General features: G+C 44.4%; 1 protein-coding gene across 1 annotated transcript in view; it reads left to right on the forward strand.

The window, feature by feature from the left end:
• Nucleotides 1-904: 904 nt before the first annotated feature.
• LOC120043006 (receptor-type tyrosine-protein phosphatase-like N) overlaps nucleotides 905-24,135 on the forward strand; it is a 37,481-nt gene continuing 14,250 nt past the window's right edge. The window contains exons 1-9 of the mRNA XM_038987733.1: nucleotides 905-980; nucleotides 8,142-8,192; nucleotides 12,512-12,622; nucleotides 12,929-13,034; nucleotides 14,065-14,254; nucleotides 15,564-15,918; nucleotides 18,976-19,122; nucleotides 21,474-21,508; nucleotides 21,836-22,092. Coding sequence (XP_038843661.1) covers nucleotides 905-980; nucleotides 8,142-8,192; nucleotides 12,512-12,622; nucleotides 12,929-13,034; nucleotides 14,065-14,254; nucleotides 15,564-15,918; nucleotides 18,976-19,122; nucleotides 21,474-21,508; nucleotides 21,836-22,092 — 1,328 coding nt within the window. The remainder of the gene's footprint in view (nucleotides 981-8,141; nucleotides 8,193-12,511; nucleotides 12,623-12,928; nucleotides 13,035-14,064; nucleotides 14,255-15,563; nucleotides 15,919-18,975; nucleotides 19,123-21,473; nucleotides 21,509-21,835; nucleotides 22,093-24,135) is intronic.

Genomic DNA, 24,135 nt, shown 5'->3' on the forward strand with positions numbered 1-24,135 from the left:
CCTAGGAGGGCATATAGGCCCACCCACTTGAGAGCCATGCCCAACCAATCAGAATGGGTTTTTCCCCACCAAAGGGGTTTATTTCAGACAGAAATACTCCTCAGTTTCATCAGCTGTCCAGTCCTGGGCTGGCGTGGTTAGACGAGGTTGGAAGCGGCTTATGGTAGAGAAATTAACATTCAGTTCTCTGGCAACAGCTCTGTTGGACATTCCTGCAGTTAGCATGCCAATTACACGCTCCCTCAACTTGAGACATCTGTGGCATTGTGTTGTGACAAAACTGTACATTTTAGAGTGGCCTTTTATTGTTCCCTGCACAGGGTGCACCTGTGTAATGATCATGCTGTTTAATCAGTTTCTTGATATGCCACACCTATCAGGTGGATGGATTATCTTGGCAAAGGAGGAATTATCACTAACAGGGACGTAAACACATTTGTGCACAATTTGAGAGAAATAAGCTTTTTGTGAGTATGGAACATTTCTGGGATATTTTATATCAGCTCATGAAACATGGGACCAACACTTTACATGTTGCATTTGATATTTTTCTTAAGTATAATTAGAGGAACTGAGGAATACATGGTAAAAATTACTTTAACTTTGTTAATTTCGCCCAGTGGGCTATGATGCAGTGGTGGGTCTCCCAAAGGTAAACCAGCCATGCAGAAAGACTAACCCCTTCCGCTCCTGATCCGAAGCAGCGCGCATCCCGGGATTTACACATTTCTCGCAACACTTGCTGTCGCACGCACAGTTGGTGCGCTTCTGCTGCCGAAAATCCACGTCCTTCCTTTGGAGTCGGAGTGGATGTGCGGCATTAGAAAGTCCCTCCGATAGTTGACACGGATCATGAGGGTTTAAAACGCACCGCTCAACAGCTCTGTATGTCTTGGGGAAAACCATGGGATCTCAGCGACTATGGAGCGTGCTATGTGTGATGACGGTGTGCTATCAGACGGGGATGTCAAGCAGATACGGTAAGGGAGAAAAATGAACTGAGTCACTCACAGAGGCAGGTAACAGGTCTACATACACAGCCATTTAGAAATCTCAGCCAAGGCAATAGCGTATAGTGAGTAAATCAATGCAATATATTGACGGGGACCATGAGCCATATTCTGCTACTTACTTCAAACTGGATTTGTCAGAATAGCAACTAAGAATATAGCCACATATGCTCAATTATTTTAGTATCATTCACCATACTGTTTTGCTTTTCTGTGCATTGTAGCATAGTGTTATGAACAACGTGAATTTACTTTACAAATGTTAAGAAATTGAGAGATTCAGATGTGATTCAACATCATTTCTGGATGTCAGTTATGTTTGTTTATGCTATTTATTTAGGCTGAATGTGAAATTGCGTCACAGTACACTTGGTTTGATAAGTGACTTGAGGCTATAGACTTCTGCTTGGATTGAATTATGGGTTTTGCGAAAACAGCGTCAGGCATGATTCATCATAGCTCCTCTCCGCAATAATAGTGGAGCAAGGACCAGTAATAGCCTACTGTGCCCCACGCCTTGGCTCGGCGCGCTCAATAAAAACAAAACTGTTTGAGAGCGAGGGAGAGCGCCTCTTCACGTCATTCAAAAGTCAGAAGATTAGGGTTTGGTTTTTGTCTCGGCTACGCATCTGGTGTTTTTGCTTTTGTGGATGACGATGTCATTTTGATTTGTGTAAAATGCACTGCGCTAAGTTTAATCAACATGCACTTGGCTATTGATGCAATGTCAACCCAATTTAATGAAATTGAATGACAACCTAGGCAACCACTGTCATAGGTTTCCCAAGGCCCATTCTGTAATACTGCGATTACAACCACCCACTTGCTTACCACACATGACCTCACGCCCTCCAGGCTGGTTAGTAGTTCAATTACTAAAGTTGGATCCTGTTCTAATGTAGCCAGCCTACTGCTGGCAGTTTATCAATGCAGGCTGCAGCCAATCCTACCACCTCGAACTGTACATCAATAGCGCCTGCGCGCTCATTTCAGCACCATGGACAGGGCATACATACTCTCTACGTCAATGGCATGTGCGTTGATTATAGCCAGTCTTTTTAGAACCATGGACAGACGGCACACACGGACTCAGCACGGATGGTTCAGAACAGTCCGCTTGCTTTCTGTGTCGATGGCCGCTTGACATTTCGGTGCTGTGGAGGCAGACAGGCAGGCACACACACTGCCTGTCCACTGACCTTAACTCAGTTCTGGTGAGACGTCGACCTGACTACTGTTAGTTCATCACACCAGGGGAAAAGGTATTGCTTTGCCTACTTGATTTCCAGCTGTTCTACACCGTTGGTTATCTTGTGATGCAGTTATTGCTTACTTACCGTGTGTGTCAATCTGAGGAGAATTATACCATGTCTAACTGGCTATGACTGCCTTCCTTTTGACATGCCGGTTTGCGGAGTTAGCAGAAGTGAAACAGTAGGCCTAACATTGTGCAGGTAACTATAAACCAATAGTAGCGTACCCCATCGGTGTGACTCACCACCACGACTGTAGTCAGAACCTGAAGGATCCTTCATTCATACGGCTTCACCCCATGTGAATAAGCAGAAATGAGTGAGAACTGCATACATTCTAATGTATTTGGAGATTTTGTTGGATGGCCAGACCAATTTACTGAGCATGTTTAAGGCACAAGACTAACAAAGCTGAAGAAGCATATACACGTGTATGTATCAAGTATAACTCACCTATTCTGATGGTTATGAATCACATAATGATAGTCTTTAAATCCGATGGTACTGATGGTTATGAATCACATAATGATAGTCTTTAAATCAGGTGGTACTGATGGTTATAAATCACATTATGATAGTCTTTAAATCAGGTGGTACTGATGGTTATGAATCACATTATGATAGTCTTTAAATCAGGTGGTACTGATGGTTATGAATCACATAATGATACTTGTTAGATCTGGTGGCGTGTTACATTTCTCAGGTTGTCAGACAGTGAGAGGTGAGACACATGGAAATGGTGTGTGATTTCAGCCCATAGCATCACCTGTCATGGCCATCTGTCTATACACACCTCAGAGGACAAAAACAAGTCTGTTTTCTGAAGATTAAAGGGGCCATCCGCAGTTGAAACAATAACAAAGAGGGCTCCCCACCACCATTTCGATAAAAAATTGAGGGATGGGGTGGCTGGAGAAATGCAACCACTCTCAAATTCTGCCCATCAATTATATACAAATGATAGTTGTAACCATGTTTTGAGGCTATACAGTGTTTGTTTACATTCACATTGGAGTAAATCAAGCTGATCATGTTGGATTCTGATGGGGTACAACATTCTCATGAGGCATTTCTAAGTTATATTCTTCAAGAATCAATGGGTACATATCATTAAATTATGAGTCCAAGAATGGATGTCGCAACTGTAGATTACCCCTTTAAATCTGTTAAATATAAGTCTGCATCCCAAATGGCACCCTATTCCCTATATAGTGCACTACTTTAGACCAGGGCCCTATTCCCTATATAGTACACTACTTTAGACCAGGCCCTGTTCCCTATATAGTGCACTACTTTTGACCAGGGCCCATAGGGAACAGGGTACCATATGAGATTCAGACTCTTATCTGAAGCTATAAAAGATAATTCAAATGGACTCAAAGCCTCACCAGACTCACCATTATTCAACTCAACATGCCGTGTCTGTCCTCACTATATCCCTGTACTTATAGCCCATTATTTTATTGTCATTTCAGATATGAAAGGGTATGATTGTAGTTGCAGTAACACGTTAAAAATAGCTCTTGTGTCGTATAGTGCTCCCTCACTTCCTCTGTCCAGGCCCTGACTCCCAGTGGTACAGATCTGCTATCTTAATTTGATCACTCTGTTGTCGCAGAGATGTATCCTGCAAATTGTAGTGTATTCAAGGTTTTAAAAGGCTTCTAAAGTTTGTAATTTCCACCTGATTTGCACCAACGGAAAATGTATCAACCTCTACAAAAATGCCCATTAATTATAATCCACATAATAATTCCAATTTCCTGTTGCTAGAAGATTATTTTCCTGCTGTGAGAAGCAGGGTCAAATTAAGGTAGCGCATCTGTTGGCTGAGAGAGAGCGAGAGAGAGAGAGAGAGTTTGAGGGGGAGAAAGAGAGAGTTTGAGGGGGAGAAAGAGAGAGTTTGAGGGGGGATAGAGAGAGAGCTTGAGGGGGAGAGAGAGAGTTTGAGGGGGAGAGGGAGAGAGAGAGTATGAGAGGGAGATTATGGGAAGGGAGATGGAGCAAAACAAACTCAGATCACCGTGGAGAAAGACCAGGAAACACCCAGTCATGTGACTGAGTTTAACTATGGGATTGAATTCATAAAGTGTGTGTGGGTTGGAAACATCCAAGGTGATAATTATGTCCATGCTGTTTGGAACTCTTTTGTTTATGGAGCTCTGACTCATGCATGTATACAGCACAATATAGCAAATGTTGCTATGATACAGTCCTGTGCTAATTATTGACTGCTGTAATAGCTTTTATTGACTGTTGTGGGATACACATAATCAGCTTACAGTACATGCCTCTTCCCCACAGATAACCTAGAATCCCGATAAACTTGTGTTGTGTGTTACATCTCTCCCTCATATTTCTGAACAGCTGAAATGACAAAAAAACAGCCCAGAGAATTATGCCACGCAGTTTGATCAAATTACTGTTGCTATGATACTTACAACCCAGTTCACTTCACTTTATTGGTCTTATTTCACATCTTGAGTTTCTTGAGGTAGAACACAATGGACATTACCATAGATGGCATCACAAGGTCACACCAACTGATAGAATGCAAAATACGTGATACAACACAGTGCTGTACAACAGTCAAGAATAGGCCTAGAATGCAGGGCCAAAGTATATTATCTTAGATGCAGGATACAGCAATACTCATTACTAGAACAAGAGATGTATTATGATGTAGCCCCCTGGGATTGATAGTCTGTCTTTTTGTATGCGGTTGATTGATTGACATGCTCTTGGGGCTTGGGGGCAGTGCACTAGTGGTTTGTCCAGTCTGTGATGGACTCTAGCTTGGCAACAATCTCCCCTGCTACTGCTGCAGACAGACGAGAGAGGGATGGACAGAGGAAGAGAGAGAGGAGTGTGAAGAAAGGGAGGGATACAGTGTGTATTAGTCATCATATCGCAGATATATCCAGACATGGATTCAAATAGTATCTGACTTATTTCAAATACTTTGAGCCTTTGATTGAGCCTGCCTGAAGTGCCAGATGGACGGGGCTTGGACCATTGGAACTATTCTATTGGTTCCGTTGCTCGGCGCCAGGCAAACTCAATCAAATGCAGCTAAAGTATTTGAAAGACAACTAATACTGTTTCTGGTGCACAGACAGACATGCTCTGTTTTCTCCTCTATGTTTCATCTTGTCTTGTCTGTGATCTTGTCTTTGTGTCTGGGGAATCGTATTGTTTTTCCCACAGAGAGACAGCCCTCTAGGCCAGTCTGTCTCCACACACACACACACACACACACACACACACACACACACACACACACACACACACACACACACACACACACACACACACACACAGTCTGCCATCCAACACAACCCCCTGCTCTCCCATGTTTCTCTTGGCATGAGAAACATGTTTACATTGCCAAAGCAAGTGAAATAAAAAATCAACAGTAAACATCACACTCACAAAAGTTCCATAGGAATAGAGACATGTCAAATGTCATATTATGTTTATATACAGTTTAGTAATGATGTGCAAATAGTTAAAGTACACAAGGGAAAATGTAATAAACATAAATATGGGTTGTATTTACAATGGTGTTTGTTCTTCACTGGTTGCCCTTTTCTTGTGGCAACAAGTCACAAATATTGCTGCTGTGATGGCACACTGTGGTATTTCACCCAGTAGATATGGGAGTTTATCAAAATGTGGATTTGTTTTCAAATTCTTTGTGTGTCTGTGTAATCTGAGGGATATACAGTGCGTTCGGAAAGTCTTCAGACCCATAGACTTTTTCCACATTTTGTTACGTTACAGCCTTATTCTAGTATATATATATTTTTAATTCCCCCCTCATCAATCTACACACAATACCCCATAATGACAAAGCAAAAACAGATTTTTAGAATTTTTTGCAAATGTATTAAAAATGAACAACTGAAATATCACATTTACACAAGTATTCAGACCCTTTACTCAGTACTTTGTTGAAGCACCTTTGGCAGCGATTATAGCCTCGAGTCTTCTTGGATATGATGCTACAAGCTTGGCACACCTGTATTTGGGGAGTTTCTCCCATTCTTCTCTGCATATCGTCTCAAGCTCTGTCAGGTTGGATGGGGAGCGTCGCTACACAGCTATTTTCAGGTCTCTTGGGAGATGTTCGATCGGGTTCAAGTCCAGGCTCTGGCTGGGCCACTCAAGGACATTCAGAGACTTGTCCCGAAGACACCCTTGCGTTAACTTGGCTGTGTGCTTAGGGTCGTTGTCCTGTTGGAAGATGAACCTTCACCCCAGTCTGAGGTCCTGAGCGCTCTGGAGCAAGTTTTCATTAGGGATCTCTCTGTACTTTGCTCCGTTCGTCTTTCCCTCAATCCTGACTAGTCTCCCAGTCCCTGCCGTTGAAAAACATCCCCACAGCATGATGCTGCCAACACAATGCATCACCATAGGAATGGTGCCAGGTTTCCTCCAGACGTGACGCTTGGAATTCATAAATGCCTAATTGGTGGAGCGCTGCTGAGATGGTCGTCCTTCTGGAAGGTTCTCCCATCTCCACAGAGGAACTCTGGAGCTCTATCAGAGTGACCATCGGGTTCTTAGTCACCTTCCTGACCAAGGCCCTTCTCCCCCGATTGTTCAGTTTCGCTGGGCGGCCAGCTCTAAGAAGAGTCTTGGTTGTTCCAAACTTCTTCCATTTAAGAATGATGGAGGCCACTGTGTTCTTTGGGACCTTCAATGCTGCAGAAATAGTTTGGTACCCTTCCCCAGATCTGTGCCTTGACACAATCCTGTCTCTGAGCTCTACGGACAATTCCTTCGACCTCATGGTTTGGTTTTTGCTCTGACATGTACTGTCAACTGTGGGATCTTATATAGACAGGTGTGTGCCTTTCCAAATCATGTCCAATCAATTGAATTTATCACAGCTGGATTCCAATCAAGTTGTAGAAACATCTCAAGGATGATCAATGGAAACATAGCAAAGGGTCTGAATACTTATTTAAATAAGGTATTTATGTTTTTTTATCTTTAATACATTTGCAAAAATGTCTAAAAACCTATTTTTGCTGTGTCATTATGGGGTATTGTGTGTAGATTGATGAGGAATTTTTTTTATTTAATCCAATTTAGAATGAGGCTGTAATGTAACAAAATGTGGAATAAGTCAAAGGGTCAATACTTTTCGAATGCACTGTGTGTGTCTCTACTATGGTCATACATTTGGCAGGAGGTTAGGAAGTGCAGCGCAGTTTCCACCTCATTTTGTGGGGCAGTGTGCACATAGTCTGTCTTCTCTTGAGTGCCAGGTTTGCCTACGGCGACCTTTCTCAATAGTCAGTCACAGTGGTCAGGTATTCTGCCACTGTGTATTCTCTGTTAGGGCCAAATAGCATTCTAGTTTGCTCTGTTTTTTTGTTAATTCTTTCCTATGTGTCAAGTAATTATCTTTTTGTTTTCTCATGATTTGGTTGGATCTAATTGTGTTGCTGTCCTGGGGCTCTGTGGGGTCTGTTTGTGTTTGTGAACAGAGCCCCAGGACCAGCTTGCTTAGGGGACTCTTCTCCAGGTTCATCCATCTGTAGGTGATGGCTTTGTGATGAAAGGTTTGGGAATCGCTTCTTTTTAGGTGGTTGTAGAATTTAACGGCTCTTAAATTCTCTCTCTCTCTCTCTCTCTCTCATTTCCCTCCCCCAGTTTAATTCAAGGGTACATTATTGTCATGACGTATTGTCAATTGCCAGAAAATCTGAAATAGAAAATCTCTCTCTCTCTCTCCCTTCCTCCTCTCTCTGTCTCTTCCTCCCTCTCGATCTCTCTCTGTTCTTCCCCCCTCCCTCTTTCTCTGTCTTTCTCTCTCTCTTTTCCTCTCTCTCTCTCTTTCTCCTCCCCCTCTCCATGTGCTTCTCAGGCTGTCTGTTTGAGAAGAAGCTCTGCCCCAGAGACCAGCCCTGCTCAGATGGTCAGTATGACATGATAACACCATCTCTCTATCTAACCCATCTTCTTCACGTCGTCTCACTATACAATCATCTCACTGTTACCAGACACTCCAGGAGGTGTTGGCAGTTCTTTAATAAGACAGGGGTGTCAAATTCTTAGTCCTCGTGTGCCAAAGTCTCTTCCGGTTTCCATTTCAACTGTTACTGATTGGCTGGAGGCTACACAAATGTCTATGGTCTAGAGCTGGGAAATCAGGTGTGTAGCCTTCAGCCAATCAGTAACAGTAATTTATCAATAAGTTGAAACGGAAACAGGAAGAGACTTTGACGCTTGATGAAGATTTTCAATTATATTGACAAGATGGTCGAGTGACCGCTCTAACAATGGAAATACATGTCCTCAAAGATGGAAGGCAGGCAGGAGGAGTCCAGATCAGGTATTTGTATTTACTATGGATCCCCATTAGCTGCTGCCAAAGCAGCAGCAACTCTTCCTGGGGTCCAGCAAAATTAAGGCAGTTTATACAATTTTAAAACATTACAATACATTCACAGATTTCGCAAACACACCGTGTGCCCTGAGGTCCCTACTCCACCACTACCACATATCTACAGTACTAAATCTGTGTGTGTGTGTGTGTGTGTGTGTGTGTGTGTGTGTGTGTGTGTGTGTGTGTGTGTGTGTGTGTGTGTGTGTGTGTGTGTGTGTGTGTGTGTGTGTGTGTGTGTGTGTGTGTGTGTGTGTGTGTGTGTGTGTGCCAATGTTTGTGTTGCTTCACAGTCCCCGCTGTTCCATAAGGTGTTTTTTAAATGTAATTTTACTGCTTGCGTCGGTTACTTGATGTGGAATAGAGTTCCATGTAGTCATGGCTCTATGTAGTACTGTGTGCCTTCCATAGACTTGGGGAGTGTGAAGAGACCTCTGGTGGCATGTCTTGTGGGGTATGCATGGATGTCCGATGTCACGCCCTGGCCTTAGAGATCCTTTTTATGTCTCTTTTTGGTTTGGTCAGGGTGTGATTTGGGGTGGACATTCTACGTTTTGTTTTTCTATGATTTTCTATTTCTATGTTTTGGCCGGGTATGGTTCTCAATCAGGGACAGCTGTCTATCGTTGTCTCTGATTCTGAACCATACTTAGGTATCCCTTTTTCCACCTGTGTTTTGTTGGGAAGTTGACTTTGTTTAGGGCACATAGCCTTTGAGTTTCACGGTTTGTTTTTGTATGGTTTATTGTTTTTTGTCGGCGTCATTCTTTATTAAAGAAAATGTACGCTAACCACGCTGCACCTTGGTCCAGTTCCTTCAACAGCCGTGACATCCGAGCTGTGTGCCAGTAGTTTAGACAGACAGCTCGGGGCATTCAACATGTCAATACCTCTCATAAATAAAAGTAGTGATGAAGTCAATCTCTCCTCCACTTTCAGCCAGGAGAGATTGACATGCATATTATTAATATTAGCTCTCTGTGTACATCCAAGGGCCAGCTGTGCTGCCCTGTTCTGAGCCAATTGCAATTTTCTGAAGTCCTTTTTTGTGGCTCCTGACCACACTACTGAACAGTAGTCAAGGTGCGACAAAACTAGCGCCTGTAGGACCTGCCTTGTTGATAGTGTTGTTATGAAGGCAGAGCAGTGCTTTATTATGGACAGACTTCTCCCCATCTTAGCTACTACTGCATCAATATGTTTTGACCATGACAGTTTACAATCTAGTGTTTCTCCAAGCAGTTAAGTCATCTCAACTTGCTCAATTTCCACATTATTTATTACAAGATTTAGTCGAGGTTTAGGGTTTAGTGAGGGTTTTGTTCCAAATACAATGCTTTTAGTTTTAGAAATATTTAGGGCTTATTCCTTGCCACACACTCTGAAACTAACTGCAGCTCTTTGTTGAGTATTGCAGTCATTTCAGTCGCTGTAGTAGCTGACGTGTATAGTGTTGAGTCATCCGCATACATAGAAACTCTGGCTTTACTCAAAGTAAAAATTGAAAAAGCAACAGCTACCCTGGGGAATTCCTGATTCTAACTGGATTATATTTGATAGGCTTTCATTAAAGAACACCCTCTGTGTTCTGTTAGACAAGTAACTCTTTAACCACATTATAGCAGGGGTTGTAAAGCCATAACACAATAATGTCAAAAGCTGCACTGAAGTCGAACAAGACAGCCCCCACAATCATTTTATCATCAATTTCTCTCAGCCAATCATCAGTCATTTGTGTTAGGTGGCACTATTCTAGCCAATCAGAGGACAGATACGCTTGTGAACAACAGGCAAAACTCCATATAAAGTTGCCAAAATGCTACATGTGTCCACTTATGTCAGTTCATTCATAACAACCTAACCATTACGAAACCTTTATTCGATCGAATAAGCCTCACGTAGCAAATTAGCAATGAAAATGTGTGTTGACCAAATTCGACACTCTCTTATTGATCTCCACACAAAAATTCCTCACTTCCTGGTTTTATTTTCTTGGACAGACTTTGGGTGGAGTAAACCCTCTCTCTTCGCCTCTTCCTCTCTGCGTTGGAGGACTAGAGTTTGACACCCTGTATTAAAACAAACAGTCCGCTAAGAGTAAAACCTACAGCACACATTGAACCCTGTATCTCTTTCCTTCCCCCCTCGTCCATTATGTCTTCCCTCCTTCATTCACCCCCCTTGTCTCATCCCCCCTTGTCTCATCCCCCCTTGTCTCATCCCCCCTTGTCTCACCCCCTTGTTTTACCCCCTTGTTTCACCCCCTTGTTTCACCCCCCTTGTTTCACCCCCCTTGTTCCACCCCCCTTGTCTCACTCCCCTTGTCCCACCCCCCTTGTCTCATCCCCCCTTGTCTCATCCCCCCTTGTTTCACCCCCCTTGTTCCACCCCCCTTGTCTCATCCCCTCCTTGTTCCACCCCCCTTGTCTCATCCCCCCTTGTTCCACCCCCCTTGTTTCACCCCCCTTGTCTCATCCCTCCCGTGTTTCACCCCCCTTGTTTCACCCACCTTGTCTCACAACCCTTGTTCCATCCCCCTTGTCTCACTCCCCTTGTCCCACCCCCCTTGTTTCACCCCCCTTGTCTCATCCCTCCCGTGTTTCACCCCCCTTGTCTCACTCCCCTTGTCCCACCCCCCTTGTCTCATCCCCCCTTGTCTCATCCCCCCTTGTTTCACCCCCCTTGTTCCACCCCCCTTGTCTCATCCCCTCCTTGTTCCACCCCCCTTGTCTCATCCCCCCTTGTTTCACCCCCCTTGTTTCACCCCCCTTGTCTCATCCCTCCCGTGTTTCACCCCCCTTGTTTCACCCACCTTGTTTCACCCCCCTTGTTCCACCCCCCTTGTCTCATCCCCTCCTTGTTCCACCCCCCTTGTCTCATCCCCCCTTGTTCCACCCCCCTTGTCTCACCCCCCTTGTCTCATCCCCCCCGTGTTTCACCCCCCTTGTTTCACCCACCTTGTCTCACAACCCTTGTCTCTGGAATCTGTTGTTTAATCTGTAACCAGTCACATCCTGTCTTTAAAATGATATTTGCTCCCCAGTTCCAGGGTGCATCCCAAATGGCACCCTATTCTATGGACCCTGGGCAGAGGTAGTGCACTATATAGGGAATAGGGTGCCATTTGGGACTTCATGCATATAATGACGTTAACCAGTTCAACTGTTGTGATGGGCAGGTGTTCTACTGTCTTATAGGACATACTACATTATTCATACTCAATTTACTCAATGGCAGTTGTCATGTGTTTCCTGATTTTTGTCTACAGAACTGCATGTGTGCAAATGTGTTTGCAAGTGTGTGTGAGCGTGTGTGCCTTCATGTACGATGAGGCACACTCTGAGCATCGGTGTGTAAACACACGGCCTCTCTCCGTCAACCTGCTCTTAACCAATCACGTCTCTTTCCCATCGTTTCCATGGCAACAGTGACATCACCCGGCCGACGGCAGTGTCTCTCCCCCATGTGTATGTTAGAGAGAATGGGTGAGAGAGAGAATAGAGCTGGGCAATGACTCATCGAGACCCACTCACACATCTACAAACATCACCATAGTACATTACCATAGTTGTGTGCGCGTGCATATGTGTGTTTATGTGCATGCATGCGTGTGTGTGTTCTGCTGTGTTCTCTGTGCTTTGTAGATATGTCTGCTGCCCCAGCAGGAGAGGGTTCTGATGTGTTCTCTGTACTCTGTAGATGGGCTGTTTGGCCAGTATCTGCTGCCCCAGCATTAGAGGGTTCTGTTGGGTTCTGATCTGTTCTCTGTACTCTGTAGGTTGGCTGTTTGGCCACAAGAGAGGGTTCTGATGTGTTCTGATGTGTTCTGCTGTGTTCTCTATATTCTGTAGATGGGCTGTTTGGCCAATGTCTGCTGCCCCAGCAGGAGAGGGTTCTGTATGAGGTGTCAGTGCCTGTGCTGCACAGACTACAGGAAGTGCTCAAGGAACTGATGATGCAAGGTAATTAAAGTTACACACACGTGTACACACACGTGTACACACACACACACATAGCCACATATAGACATATCCATACTCCATGCATACTCACTAACCCATTCCCACAAAGGTTGTTAGGTTCAGAGTGTGGTTGTAAAAGTCAACTGTTACCTTAGTGATGGTGGTAAAGATAATGAACAGATAATCAGGTATCATCTGCTACCACGGCAACAGGGCTGAGGGCTCTATAAGGTCACACTCCTCAAGTTACCAGGTTACATCTATGACTACTGTGATTGACATCTGTATCGGCCTATGGCTGTGCAGGATTGTCCTGGCAGGATGACATCACCCAGTACGTCATTCGCAAGGAGCTGAGCCGTGTTTCACTGACCCGCCCCCCGTCTGGACGGCATGACAACCCCTCGTCTCAGTGAGTCTCCTGCTCTGTTGGCTATAATTAAAAGCAAATCTATAATTACATCTGTTCCATTTATTGTCTGCAGATTTTCACAGGAAGGTCTGTGACTCAATGGGGGAATTGTTTTGTAATAGCAGCCAGGAAAGGTTGTGAGATTAGGAAGAGACCTTTAGAAAACCCCAGAAGCAGAGCTTTGAGTTTAGAGAAGAGATGTTTAAAATCCAGTCCATGAGGGACAGGCCACCGCCTCTGCGTCTCTCTCTTCCACTGGTAGTTGATTGATTGGTTGGTTTTATTTGTCAGTTAAAAACGTATACACACAGTACATGTATATTTTTTAAAACGTGGTCGGAATAGCACAATTCATTCAGATACTTATTTCCATTGTGGTCCCATTGATGAGTGACCTAACCAGACAGTCAGTTACTGTCACTGAGAGTCTGACATACAGCACAAGTAGACTAAGTCACACTCAAATGTTGTTAGAGAAAGTGGCCCTCAGAGGACTGGAGTCAAATACTCCTGCAGTAGAGGGAAGCCATCCTCAGAGGAGTGGAGTCAAATACTCCTGCAGTAGAGGGAAGCCATCCTCAGAGGACTGGAGTCAAATACTCCTGCAGTAGAGGGAAGCCATCCGCAGAGGACTGGAGTCAAATACTCCTGCAGTAGAGGGAGGCCATCCTCAGAGGACTGTGGTCAAATACTCCTGCAGTAGAGGGAAGCCATCCTCATAGGACTGTGGTCAAATACTCCTGCAGTAGATGGAAGCCATCCTCAGAGGACTGGAGTCAAATACTCCTGCAGTAGATGGAAGCCATCCTCAGAGGACTGTGGTCAAATACTCCTGCAGTAGATGGAAGCCATCCTCAGAGGACTGTGGTCAAATACTCCTGCAGTAGAGGGAAGCCATTTTTCGACAGGTGCAGGATGACTTGGAAGTTGAGTTATTGTGAGTGAGGGAAGCTATGTTCCCTATGAGGGTCTGCAAGTGCTAAGGGGTTGGCCTTATTCTGATATTCTCCATTCATACTGTATCTCTCAGGTCCTCAGAACCTGTGCAGAATGCCCATCTTTCCAAGATGCAGTATCCTCCCAGCTCCAGGACCAAGGTTCAAGGGGACGATCCCAACCCAGACCTGATGCAGAGTTACCTGGACTACATGATCGTGGATCCCCCCAAGGCCTCCCAGTCCCTCCACATGCAAACTCTGGACCCTTACACCTACCGCCAGGTGGGAATGGACACACACATATACACATACATATACACACACACACACACACACACACACACATCTACAGTGTATTTATATCATACGACTCACAGTTATTTGGTATCTATCTACAGTGTATTTATATCATAGTTATATGGTATCTATCTACTATATATACATTCATACACACAACTACTATTACCACATACAGTTCATGTGTGTATGAATGTATATACAGTACATAGATACTATATAACTATGGTGTAAATACACTGTAGATAGATACCATATAACTATGATATAAATACACTGTAGATAGATACCATAGAACTATGATATATATACACTGTAGATAGATACCATATAACTATGAGTAGTATGGTGTAAATACACTGTAGATAGATACCATAGAACTATGATATAAATACACTGTAGATAGATACCATATAACTATGATATAAATACACTGTAGATAGATACCATATAACTATGATATAAATACACTGTAGATAGATACCATATAACTATGAGTAGTATGGTGTAAATACACTTAATCTCTACAGTAGATAGATACTATGATATAAATACACTCTAAATAAATACCATATAATACCCCACAAGACATGCCACGAGGTCTCTTCACAGTCCCCAAGTCCAGAACAGACTATGGGAGGTGCACAGAACTACATGGGGCGGCAGGTAGCCTGGTGATTAGAAAGTTGGTCCAGTAACCGAAAGGTTTCTGGATTGAATCCCCGTGCTGACAAGGTAAAAATCTGTCATTCTGCCCCTGAACAAGGCAGTTAACCCACTGTTCCCCGGTAAGCTGTCATTGTAAATAAGAATTTGTTCTTAACTGACTTTTCTAGTTAAATAAAGGTTACATTTTAATTTTTTTTAAATTAAAAAATGCATAGAGCCATGGAACTCTATTCCACATCAGGTAACTGATGCAAGCAGTAAAGTTAGATTTTTAAAAACAGGTAAAAATACACCTTATGGAACAGCGGGGACTGTGAAGCAACACAAACATAGGCACAGACACATGCATACACGCACACATGATAACATAAGCACTATACACACACGTTCACATGGATTTAGTACTGTAGATATGTGGTAGTTGTAGACTAGGGGCCTGAGGGCATACAGTGGGTTGTGAAATCTGTGAATGTATTGTAATGTTTTTAAAATTGTATAAACTGCCTTAATTTTGCTGGACCCCAGGAAGCTAATGGGGATCCATAATAAATACAAATACAGTAGATTGTATCAATTCCTTTTCCCAGAGGGCATCTCTGTGTCTATTTATGGGTTTATTAAGCAGCAGTATGGTTACCAGGATGACGAGGAGCGCTCTCTTAACTCTCTGGAGGGTGGTAGTTTCCCCCGCCCTTCTTCTCACGCCGGGGGTAAAGGGTCCCGCCCCCAGGACCGAGACCGCCAGGTGCTCCAGGACCTGGTCTCCCTGTACCTCTCCTCCCCCTCCCAGCCGGCCTCCCGCCACCGTGGGGCAGCAACACCGATCTCTACCTCTCCCTTGTACCAGGACCTGGACTTCCCTCTGGACTACGCAGAGGACTACGTTTCCCAGCAGGACGTGGAGGTCCGCAAGCAGCAGCAGCTGGATCAAACGCAGAGGAAAGCTCAGAAGGACTACGGATCGCTGGCTGGATTAGATGGTGAGTGTGTGGCAGTCAGTGTGTGGGAGTGGGTTTTTGGGGGTTTTGTGTGTGTCACAGGAGGTTGGTGGCACCTTAATTGGGGAGGACGGGCTCGTGGCAATGACTTGAGCGGAATCAATGGAATAGTGTCAAAGATACATCAAATGCATGGTTTCCATGGTTTCCATGTTTGATGCCATTCCATTCACTCTGTTCCAGCCATTATTATGAGCAGGTCTCTCCTCAGCAGCCTCCACTGGGTGGGCGGGTGGGTGGGTGGGTGCCACATGAAAATATATCACATTGGGCCCCACCACCACAGGCCACACCAACCCTGCGCAATTGCTGTAACCACATACCTCCAGAACCCAATCGACCCATTCAAAGCTTTAAATAACTCTAGCTTTGCAGGCTTGCAACTGTCTTGTAGTCCATTATTTACTGACAGTGAGCTGTGAAAATATAACACTGTGCAGACATGCATGCAACATTCTGCATACAGTGGAATTCACTATTTGATGCAAGACTGATACCCTCAATAAGAAATGTTCCATCTTTTACAGTCTAAATGTAATTTTAATTGGAAAATTCTTCAATGGAAAATTCTCTTAACATTAATGAATAACTTAAAATAAATATAACTTAAATATACATGAACCTCTTCAATTAAAATAAATTAACATTATCATCTATAGAATGATATAACAAACAAAATAATAAAATCAGCAGCAGATTTTTGAACTAAGGTATACATAAAATAAGAAGCTGTAAAAGTAGAAATGGAAAGCAAAATGGAAATGAAAAGGCCTGACGGTGGCACTAGAGGAAAGGTCAAGAGGTCACCAAATCAATAGGTTTCTTCCACTTGGGGTCTTGATTGTACGCAACAAATTTTATGGCAATCCAGCCATTACTTTGAGTTATATCTTGTTCTCAGTCTGTGGGCATCATGTGTGTAGTGATCCAATATCCATAGCCATGCCATTTAACACTTATCACTGGCCCTTGCTCAGCCTTACTCACCAAGGGCCCAGCGCTGAGCCTTCTTGCTAGCAAAGTCACTGATCAAGTCTTTGAAGTACAGCTTTCTAGCTAACTGACTCAATGGACAGCATGGCAAGACTGCAAAGCCTGTCCTGGGACATAGTGGACCTCAAATAGTTTTTTATTAGTTTTAGCTTACTGAAAGCTCTCTCGGCAACAAAAATATACGTAAAGCAATGCACACTTCTCCAAAAATACTTTGCAAGCTGCATCTTACAAATTGCATTCAGGAGACCAAGAGGGGACAAGTTAGGGGGGAAAGTGGCAGCAAATACAGTGTTCAGGTGTCTTACTTCATTTTGAAACTCCGGTGTAAGATCTCTGGAATACTTCATGATCAGTGGTTGGCACACAGAAGGGACTTTATCCTCACTAATCTGCCCAACTTTCAGAAGAGCAGAAAATGATTCAAAGTGTTTTGCAGTGGTGTGGAACCTAGTGTCCAAGTCACTTATGATGTTGTCCATAGCAGTAAAAAACACTGTGTTCTGAAACAGCGTTGCTGCACTGTCCTGAGCTGTCTCCTCTTGAGAGGTTTCATCATGGAATCTCTTCCTGTTCCTCTGGCGGCTGTGTTCCTTGCTAAATTGAGGTGCAACATCCATTTGCGTAGCAATCAGTGTTTCCTCAGACAGGAGAGACTCCCATCCATTTCTAAGAGACTGCATCTCTTCCTTTAAGGCTCTGATATTGGCTGCCTCTGTGTCAAGTGAGATTTTTCCTGACTGGAGAATCACATTCCTGTCCTCAATGCATTGCAGTACCTGCAATTATGCCAACTGACATGTCATTCAACACAATGCTGCTCACCTCCTTCTGTTGAGAGTAGGGCTGGTTTAGGGGTGTGGGGATGGGGAGACAGGGCTGCTGAGCCTGAAGCTGCATCTGTTGGGCCTGGCACCAGGCAGGGGCAGGGACAACTCATTTAGTATGAATAGCTTGCTAAAAGTTTGCCTGCATTGATTAAATGTCGGCTAAAAGAGGAGCGAAATGTAAACACTCAGAATTTTCTGTGAAGATATTAAGTAACTAATGTTAAGGGAGCAAAAGTAGCTTATTTCACTATGGACGAAGCTAACAGGTTCATTTCCACCACTCACGGACTACACCCACCTTCTTTTGTGAAAAATTGGGTGACATACTGTCGCCCTTTTCTCTCTCCTGTCATTCTTTTCTTTCTTTTCGTTTTTGGAAGACAGATTTTTCTTTGGGAAACTGAGACATGATGCTCCACCGGCACTCGTCACTCGCAATTCACTGCTAGCAAGTACCTACCGCGCTTGGTTTCAAATCAAATTAAATTGTATTATTTTATGCGAATAGTCTGGGTAGCCATTAGACTAGATGTTCAGGAGTCTTGTAGCTTGGAGGTAGAAGCTGTTTAGAAGCCTCTTGGACCTAGACTTGGCTCTCCGGTACCGCTTGCCGTGTGGTAGCAGAGAGAACAGTCTATGACTAGGGTGGCTGGAGTCTTTGACAGTTTTTAGGGCCTTCCTCTGACACCGCCTGGTATAGAGGTCCTGGATGGCAGGAAGCTTGGCCCCAGTGATGTAATGGGCTGTTCGCACTACCCTCTGTAGTGCCTTGTGAATTTTGACCTGTCTAAATGTCCTGGGGGCAGGATCAAACCATTTCATGTAAATAGGGGGGGTTGGGCAATACAGAGGCTCTCTGGATGTTTACTTTTTGCCAAAAACAAGAAAAGAAAAATAAACCGTTAGTTTATTGGTACATTGTAAATAAAATATTATATTAATGATGATAGGTTAATCATTTAATATAGATTTTTCTTAACCTAATGTTGTAATATTTTTTTAAGGGCCCCTGTCAGTCACAGGCCCTTAGAATCGTCCTAGCCCCCCCCCCCCCCCCCCCATACAGCGCCCCTGTCTATAGGATTTTTTTATTTTATGTTCTTGCTTGCTGTGGCTGAGACACTGGATGCCTAATGTCTGGCCTGCTGTACTTTTTTCATCACCTGCCTGTTGACCTCTCACCTCTAACTCTGTATGACCCTGTCTGTTTGTTCAGATGACTCCATGCAGAAACTGGCTCTGCTCCTGGACCACTATGGCATCGATATGAAGGACTTAACCCCTCCACAGCTGGCCAACCTGCCTGCAGCACTGAAACAGCTGCAGATGGAGAGTGCTACTGACTTGGGCACCGACACAGCAGGTTTGTCAGAGCGCTGGCATGCAGCTGAACCCTGTCAAAGCACTACACTACGGGTCAAAGGTTTTCGAACACCTACCCATTCAAGGGTTTTTCTTTATTTTTACTATTTTCTACATTGTAGAATAATAGTGAAGACATCAAAATTATGAAATAACACATATGGAATCATGTAGTAACCAAAAAAAGTGTTAAACAAAACAAAATATATTTTATATTTGAGATTCTTCAAATAGCCACCCTTTGCCTTGATCACAGCTTTGTACACTCTTGGCATTCTCTCAACCAGCTTCACCTAGAATCCTTTTCCAACAGTCTTGAAGGAGTTCCCACATATATTGAACACTTGTTGGCTGCTTTTCCTTCACTCTGAGGTCCGACTCATCCCAAACCATCTCAATTTGGTTGAGGTCGGGGGATTGTGGAGGCCAGGTCATCTGATGCAACTCTCCATCACTCTCCTTCTTGATAAAATAGCCCTTACACACCCTGGAGGTGTGTCAGGTAATTGTCCTGTTGAAAAACAAATGATAGTCCCACCCGATGGGATCAAATCAAATCTTATTGGTCACATACACATGGTATGTGATGTTAATGCGAGTGTAGCGAAATGCTTGTGCTTCTAGTTCCGACAGTGCAGTAATATCTAAAAAGTAATCTAACAATTCCCCAACAACTACCTAATACACACAAATCTAAAGGGGTGAATGAGAATATGTACATTTAAATATATGAATGAGCGAAGGCCGAGTGGCATAGGCAAGGTGCAATAGATAGTATAAAATGCAGTATATACATATGATATGAGTAATGTAAGATATGCAAACATTATTAAAGGGGCATTATTTAGAGTGCATTGAATAAGGTGACTAGTGATCCATTTATTAAAGTGGCCAGTGATTGGGTCTCATTGTAGGCAGCAGCCTCTCTGAGTTAGTGATTGCTGTTTAACAGTCTGATGGCCTTGAGATAGAAGCTGTTTTTCAGTCTCTCTGTCCCAGCTTTGATGCACCTGTACTGACCTCGCCTTCTGGATGGTAGCGGTGTGAACAGGCAGTGGCTCGGGTGGTTGTTGTCCTTGATGATCTTTTTGGCCTTCCTGTGACATCGGGTGGTGTAGGTGTCCTGGAGGGCAGGTAGTTTCCCCCCGGTGATGCGTTGTGCAACGCATCAAATGGCGTATCCCTGCAGAATGCTGTGGTAGCTATGCTGGTTAAATGTGCCTTGAATTCTAAATAAATCACAGACAGTGTCACCAGCAAAGCACCCGCACACCATAACACCTCCTCCTCCGTGCTTCACGGTGGGAAATACACATGCAGAGATCATCCGTTCTCACAAAGACACGGCTGTTGGAACCAAAAATCTCCAATTTGGACTCCAGACCAAAGGACAGATTTCCACCTGTCTAATGTCCATTGCTCGTGTTTCTTGGCCCAAGCAAGTCTCTTCTTCTTATTGGTGTCCTTTAGTAGTGGTTTCTTTGCAGCAATTCGACCATGAAGGCCTGATTCACAGAGTCTCCTCTGAACAGTTGATGTTGAGATCTGTTTGTTACTTGAACTCTATGAAGAATTTATTTGGACTGCAATTTCTGAGGCTGGTAACTCTAATTAATTTATCCTCTGCAGCAGAGGTAACTCTGGGTCTTCCTTTCCTGTGGTGGTCTTCATGAGAGCCAGTTTAATCATAGCGCTTGATGGTTTTTGCGACTGCACTTGAAGAAACTTTGATTGAAATGCATTCCAGGTGATTACCTCATGAAGATGGTTGAGAGAATGCCAAGAGTGTGCAAAGCTGTCATCAAGGCAAAGGGTGGCTATTTGAAGAATCTCAAATATAAAATATATTTTGATTTGTTTAACACTTTTTTGGTTACTACATGATTCCATATGTGTTATTTTATAGTTTTGATGTCTTCAGTATTATTCTACAATGTAAAAATAAAGAAAAAACTTTGAATGGGTAGGTGTTCTAAAACTTTTGACCGGTAGTGTAATTCACTGGGCCAGCACTTGACAGCAAACACCTTACTGAAATGTTGTCTGAAATCACAGTCTTTTCACCACACAGAAAGACCCTTCCAAGTTGTGGCCTCAAAAGGCAAGACTATTGTATACGTCACTAGTATCATTCATTAAATAAGATACCGTGATATAATAAAGGAAATCAAGTTGTGAACCACAACACACTGCAGGAATACCTGCAGTATCTTTATACAAAATGGCCTGACCCAATAATGAGACTGAAAAATGTGACATTTTGTGGTGGGATTATACTGTGACAATTACAGATACTGAAACAATTATTATCTGTGTGTCAGGTAATGAGAATCTTTATTCTTTGCTTTTCAGATAAATACCGGAACAGTGCTGCCCCACGTAAGAAGGTAAGTTGAGATAAAACAGTACAGTAAATCTCTAGAAATTAAATTATTGCTCTTGGTTTATAAATGTTGTTTATTTAACAATGTGAAATGTTTTGTTTTTTATACAATGTTAATGGCATTTACAGTAAATGTAGAATGGCAATAATTAGGCTTTCTGGTTGTTGTTGTTGCATCTAACAAACAGTAGGTGGCAGAACATCCACAATCTGAGGAAATCAGTGGTCTATTTTACATATCCTGGAGTAATATTCAAATGAAACATGTATTTATTAAATCCTATTATAATGAATGTTAAAGTGTTTGGTGCCTCCTCCTATTCCTCATCAGATCACTGAGGGGGCCATGACACACAAGGTGGACAAATCTCCCGTGCTAGGTGCCCCCACCTCCCTTCCTGCCCCGCCCCCTGGGCTCCAAGCCTCCCCAGATAACCCTCCCACCGTAGGGACCCCTCCTGCCACAGAGGGAGCCAGTGTGAAGGAGCCAGGGGCCCCGGTGGAAACAGAGACACAGGGGAAGAAAGAAGCACCAGGAGGGAGCACACATGTGAAGGAGGAATACGGCTACATCGTCACTAACCAAAGGTCTTCTAACGTTCATAAACACAGGAATGTTGGTGTAGGAGCGTCTGTCTGTCTACGTGTCGGTCTCAGAGTCTTTGACTGTACATGGCATGGCGTGTGTGTGTGTATATCTGTGTTTGTGATTTTGCTTGCATTTGTACTGTATATGTGTGTGTGTTTGTGCTTTTGCTTTTGCTTTTTTCTTCAGTGCTCTGTGTGTATGAATGTATGAGTGTGTCCGTGTGTATGAGTGTGTATGAGTTTGTATGAGTGTGTATGAGTGTGTCCGTGTGTATGAATGCATGTGTATTTCTCCGCAGTCCCCTCAGTCTGTACGACGGGGTGCGTCTGCTGGGGCTCCTGGCTGAGAGGATCCCACTCTCCACTGGCTCTTTCATCAACATCAGGTAGGCTATAGGCATAGAGGCCCACTGGCCGACTGGTCCAATGAGGAGAGATGACAGTTAGCTGCCTGCTAATTGATAATAAGCAGATGATAATTAGTTGGCTGGTTAAATCTGGCACATTTACAGAAATGTTAATAAATGTGCATCGTTCTGATTGTCAAATAAACGTATTAATGTAAAATTAAAGGATCAGGAGATCTCAGTGTAGAGGGGGCATCTCAGTGTAGAGGGGGCATCTCAGTGTAGAGGGGGCATCTCAGTGTAGAGGGGGCATCTCAGTGTAGAGGGGGCATCTCAGTGTAGAGGGGGCATCTCAGTGTAGAGGGGGCATCTCAGTGTAGAGGGGGCATCTCAGTGTAGAGGGGGCATCTCAGTGTAGATGGAGCATCTCAGTGTAGATGGAGCATCTCAGTGTAGATGGAGCATCTCAGTGTAGATGGAGCATCTCAGTGTAGAGGGGGCATCTCAGTGTAGAGGGGGCATCTCAGCTCAGGTACTTCTATGATCAACATCAACATGCTCCATTCCCTCTCCCGGGTGGCTCAGTGGTCTAAGGCACTGCATCGCAGTGCTAGCTGTGCCACCAGAGATTCTGGGTTCGAGTCCAGGCTCTGTCGCAGCCGGCCGCAACCGGGAGGGTCATCCGGGTTAGGGAGGGTTTGGCCGGCAGGGATATCCTTGTCTCACTAGCGACTCCTGTGGCGGGCTGGGCGCAGTGCGCGCTAAACTGGTGGCCAGGTGCACGGTGTTTCCTCCGACACATTGGTGCGGCTGGCTTCCGGTTTGGATGTGCATTGTGTCAAGAAGCAGTGCGGCTTGGTTGGGTTGTGTTTCGGAGGACGCATGGCTCTCGACCTTCGCCTCTCCCGAGTCCGTACAGGAGTTGCAGCGATGAGACAAGACTGTAACTACTACCAATTGGATACCACGAAATTGGGGAGAAAAAAGGGATTAAAAAAACAAAAAAACATGCTCCATTCCTCTACTGCTTGACCGCTGAGCTCAAACTCGGGTGTGGCGACGAGGTGGAGCTCCCTCTGTGGCCTTTTCTCATTTGGGCAAAAGTCTGTCCTACACCCTCTCTACTCTGCCCTCTCTCCTACACCCTCTCTACTCCGTCCTCTCTCCTACACCCTCTCTACTCCGTCCTCTCTCCTACACCCTCTCACCTCCGTCCTCTCTACTCCGTCCTCTCTCCTACACCCTCTCTCCTCCGTCCTCTCTCCTACACCCTCTCTACTCTGTCCTCTCTCCTCCGTCCTCTCTCCTCCGTCCTCTCTCCTACACCCTCTCTCCTCCGTCCTCCGTCCTCTCTCCTACACCCTCTCTCCTCCGTCCTCTCTCCTACACCCTCTCTACTCCGTCCTCTCTCCTACACCCTCTCTACTCCATTCTCTCTAACACCCTCTCTCCTCCGTCCTCTCTTCTACACCCTCTCTCCTCCGTCCTCTCTCCTACACCCTCTCTACTCCGTCCTCTCCTCCGTCCTCTCTCCTCCGTCCTCTCTCCTACACCCTCTCTCCTCCGTTCTCTCTCCTACACCCTCTCTCCTCCGTCCTCTCTCCTACACCTTCTCTCCTCCGTCCTCTCTCCTACACCCTCTCTACTCCGTCCTCACTCCTACACCCTCTCTCCTCCGCCCTCTCTCTTACACCCT

This window comes from Salvelinus namaycush, unplaced genomic scaffold, assembly GCF_016432855.1.
Source record: "Salvelinus namaycush isolate Seneca unplaced genomic scaffold, SaNama_1.0 Scaffold832, whole genome shotgun sequence".
Lineage (NCBI taxonomy): Eukaryota > Metazoa > Chordata > Actinopteri > Salmoniformes > Salmonidae > Salvelinus > Salvelinus namaycush.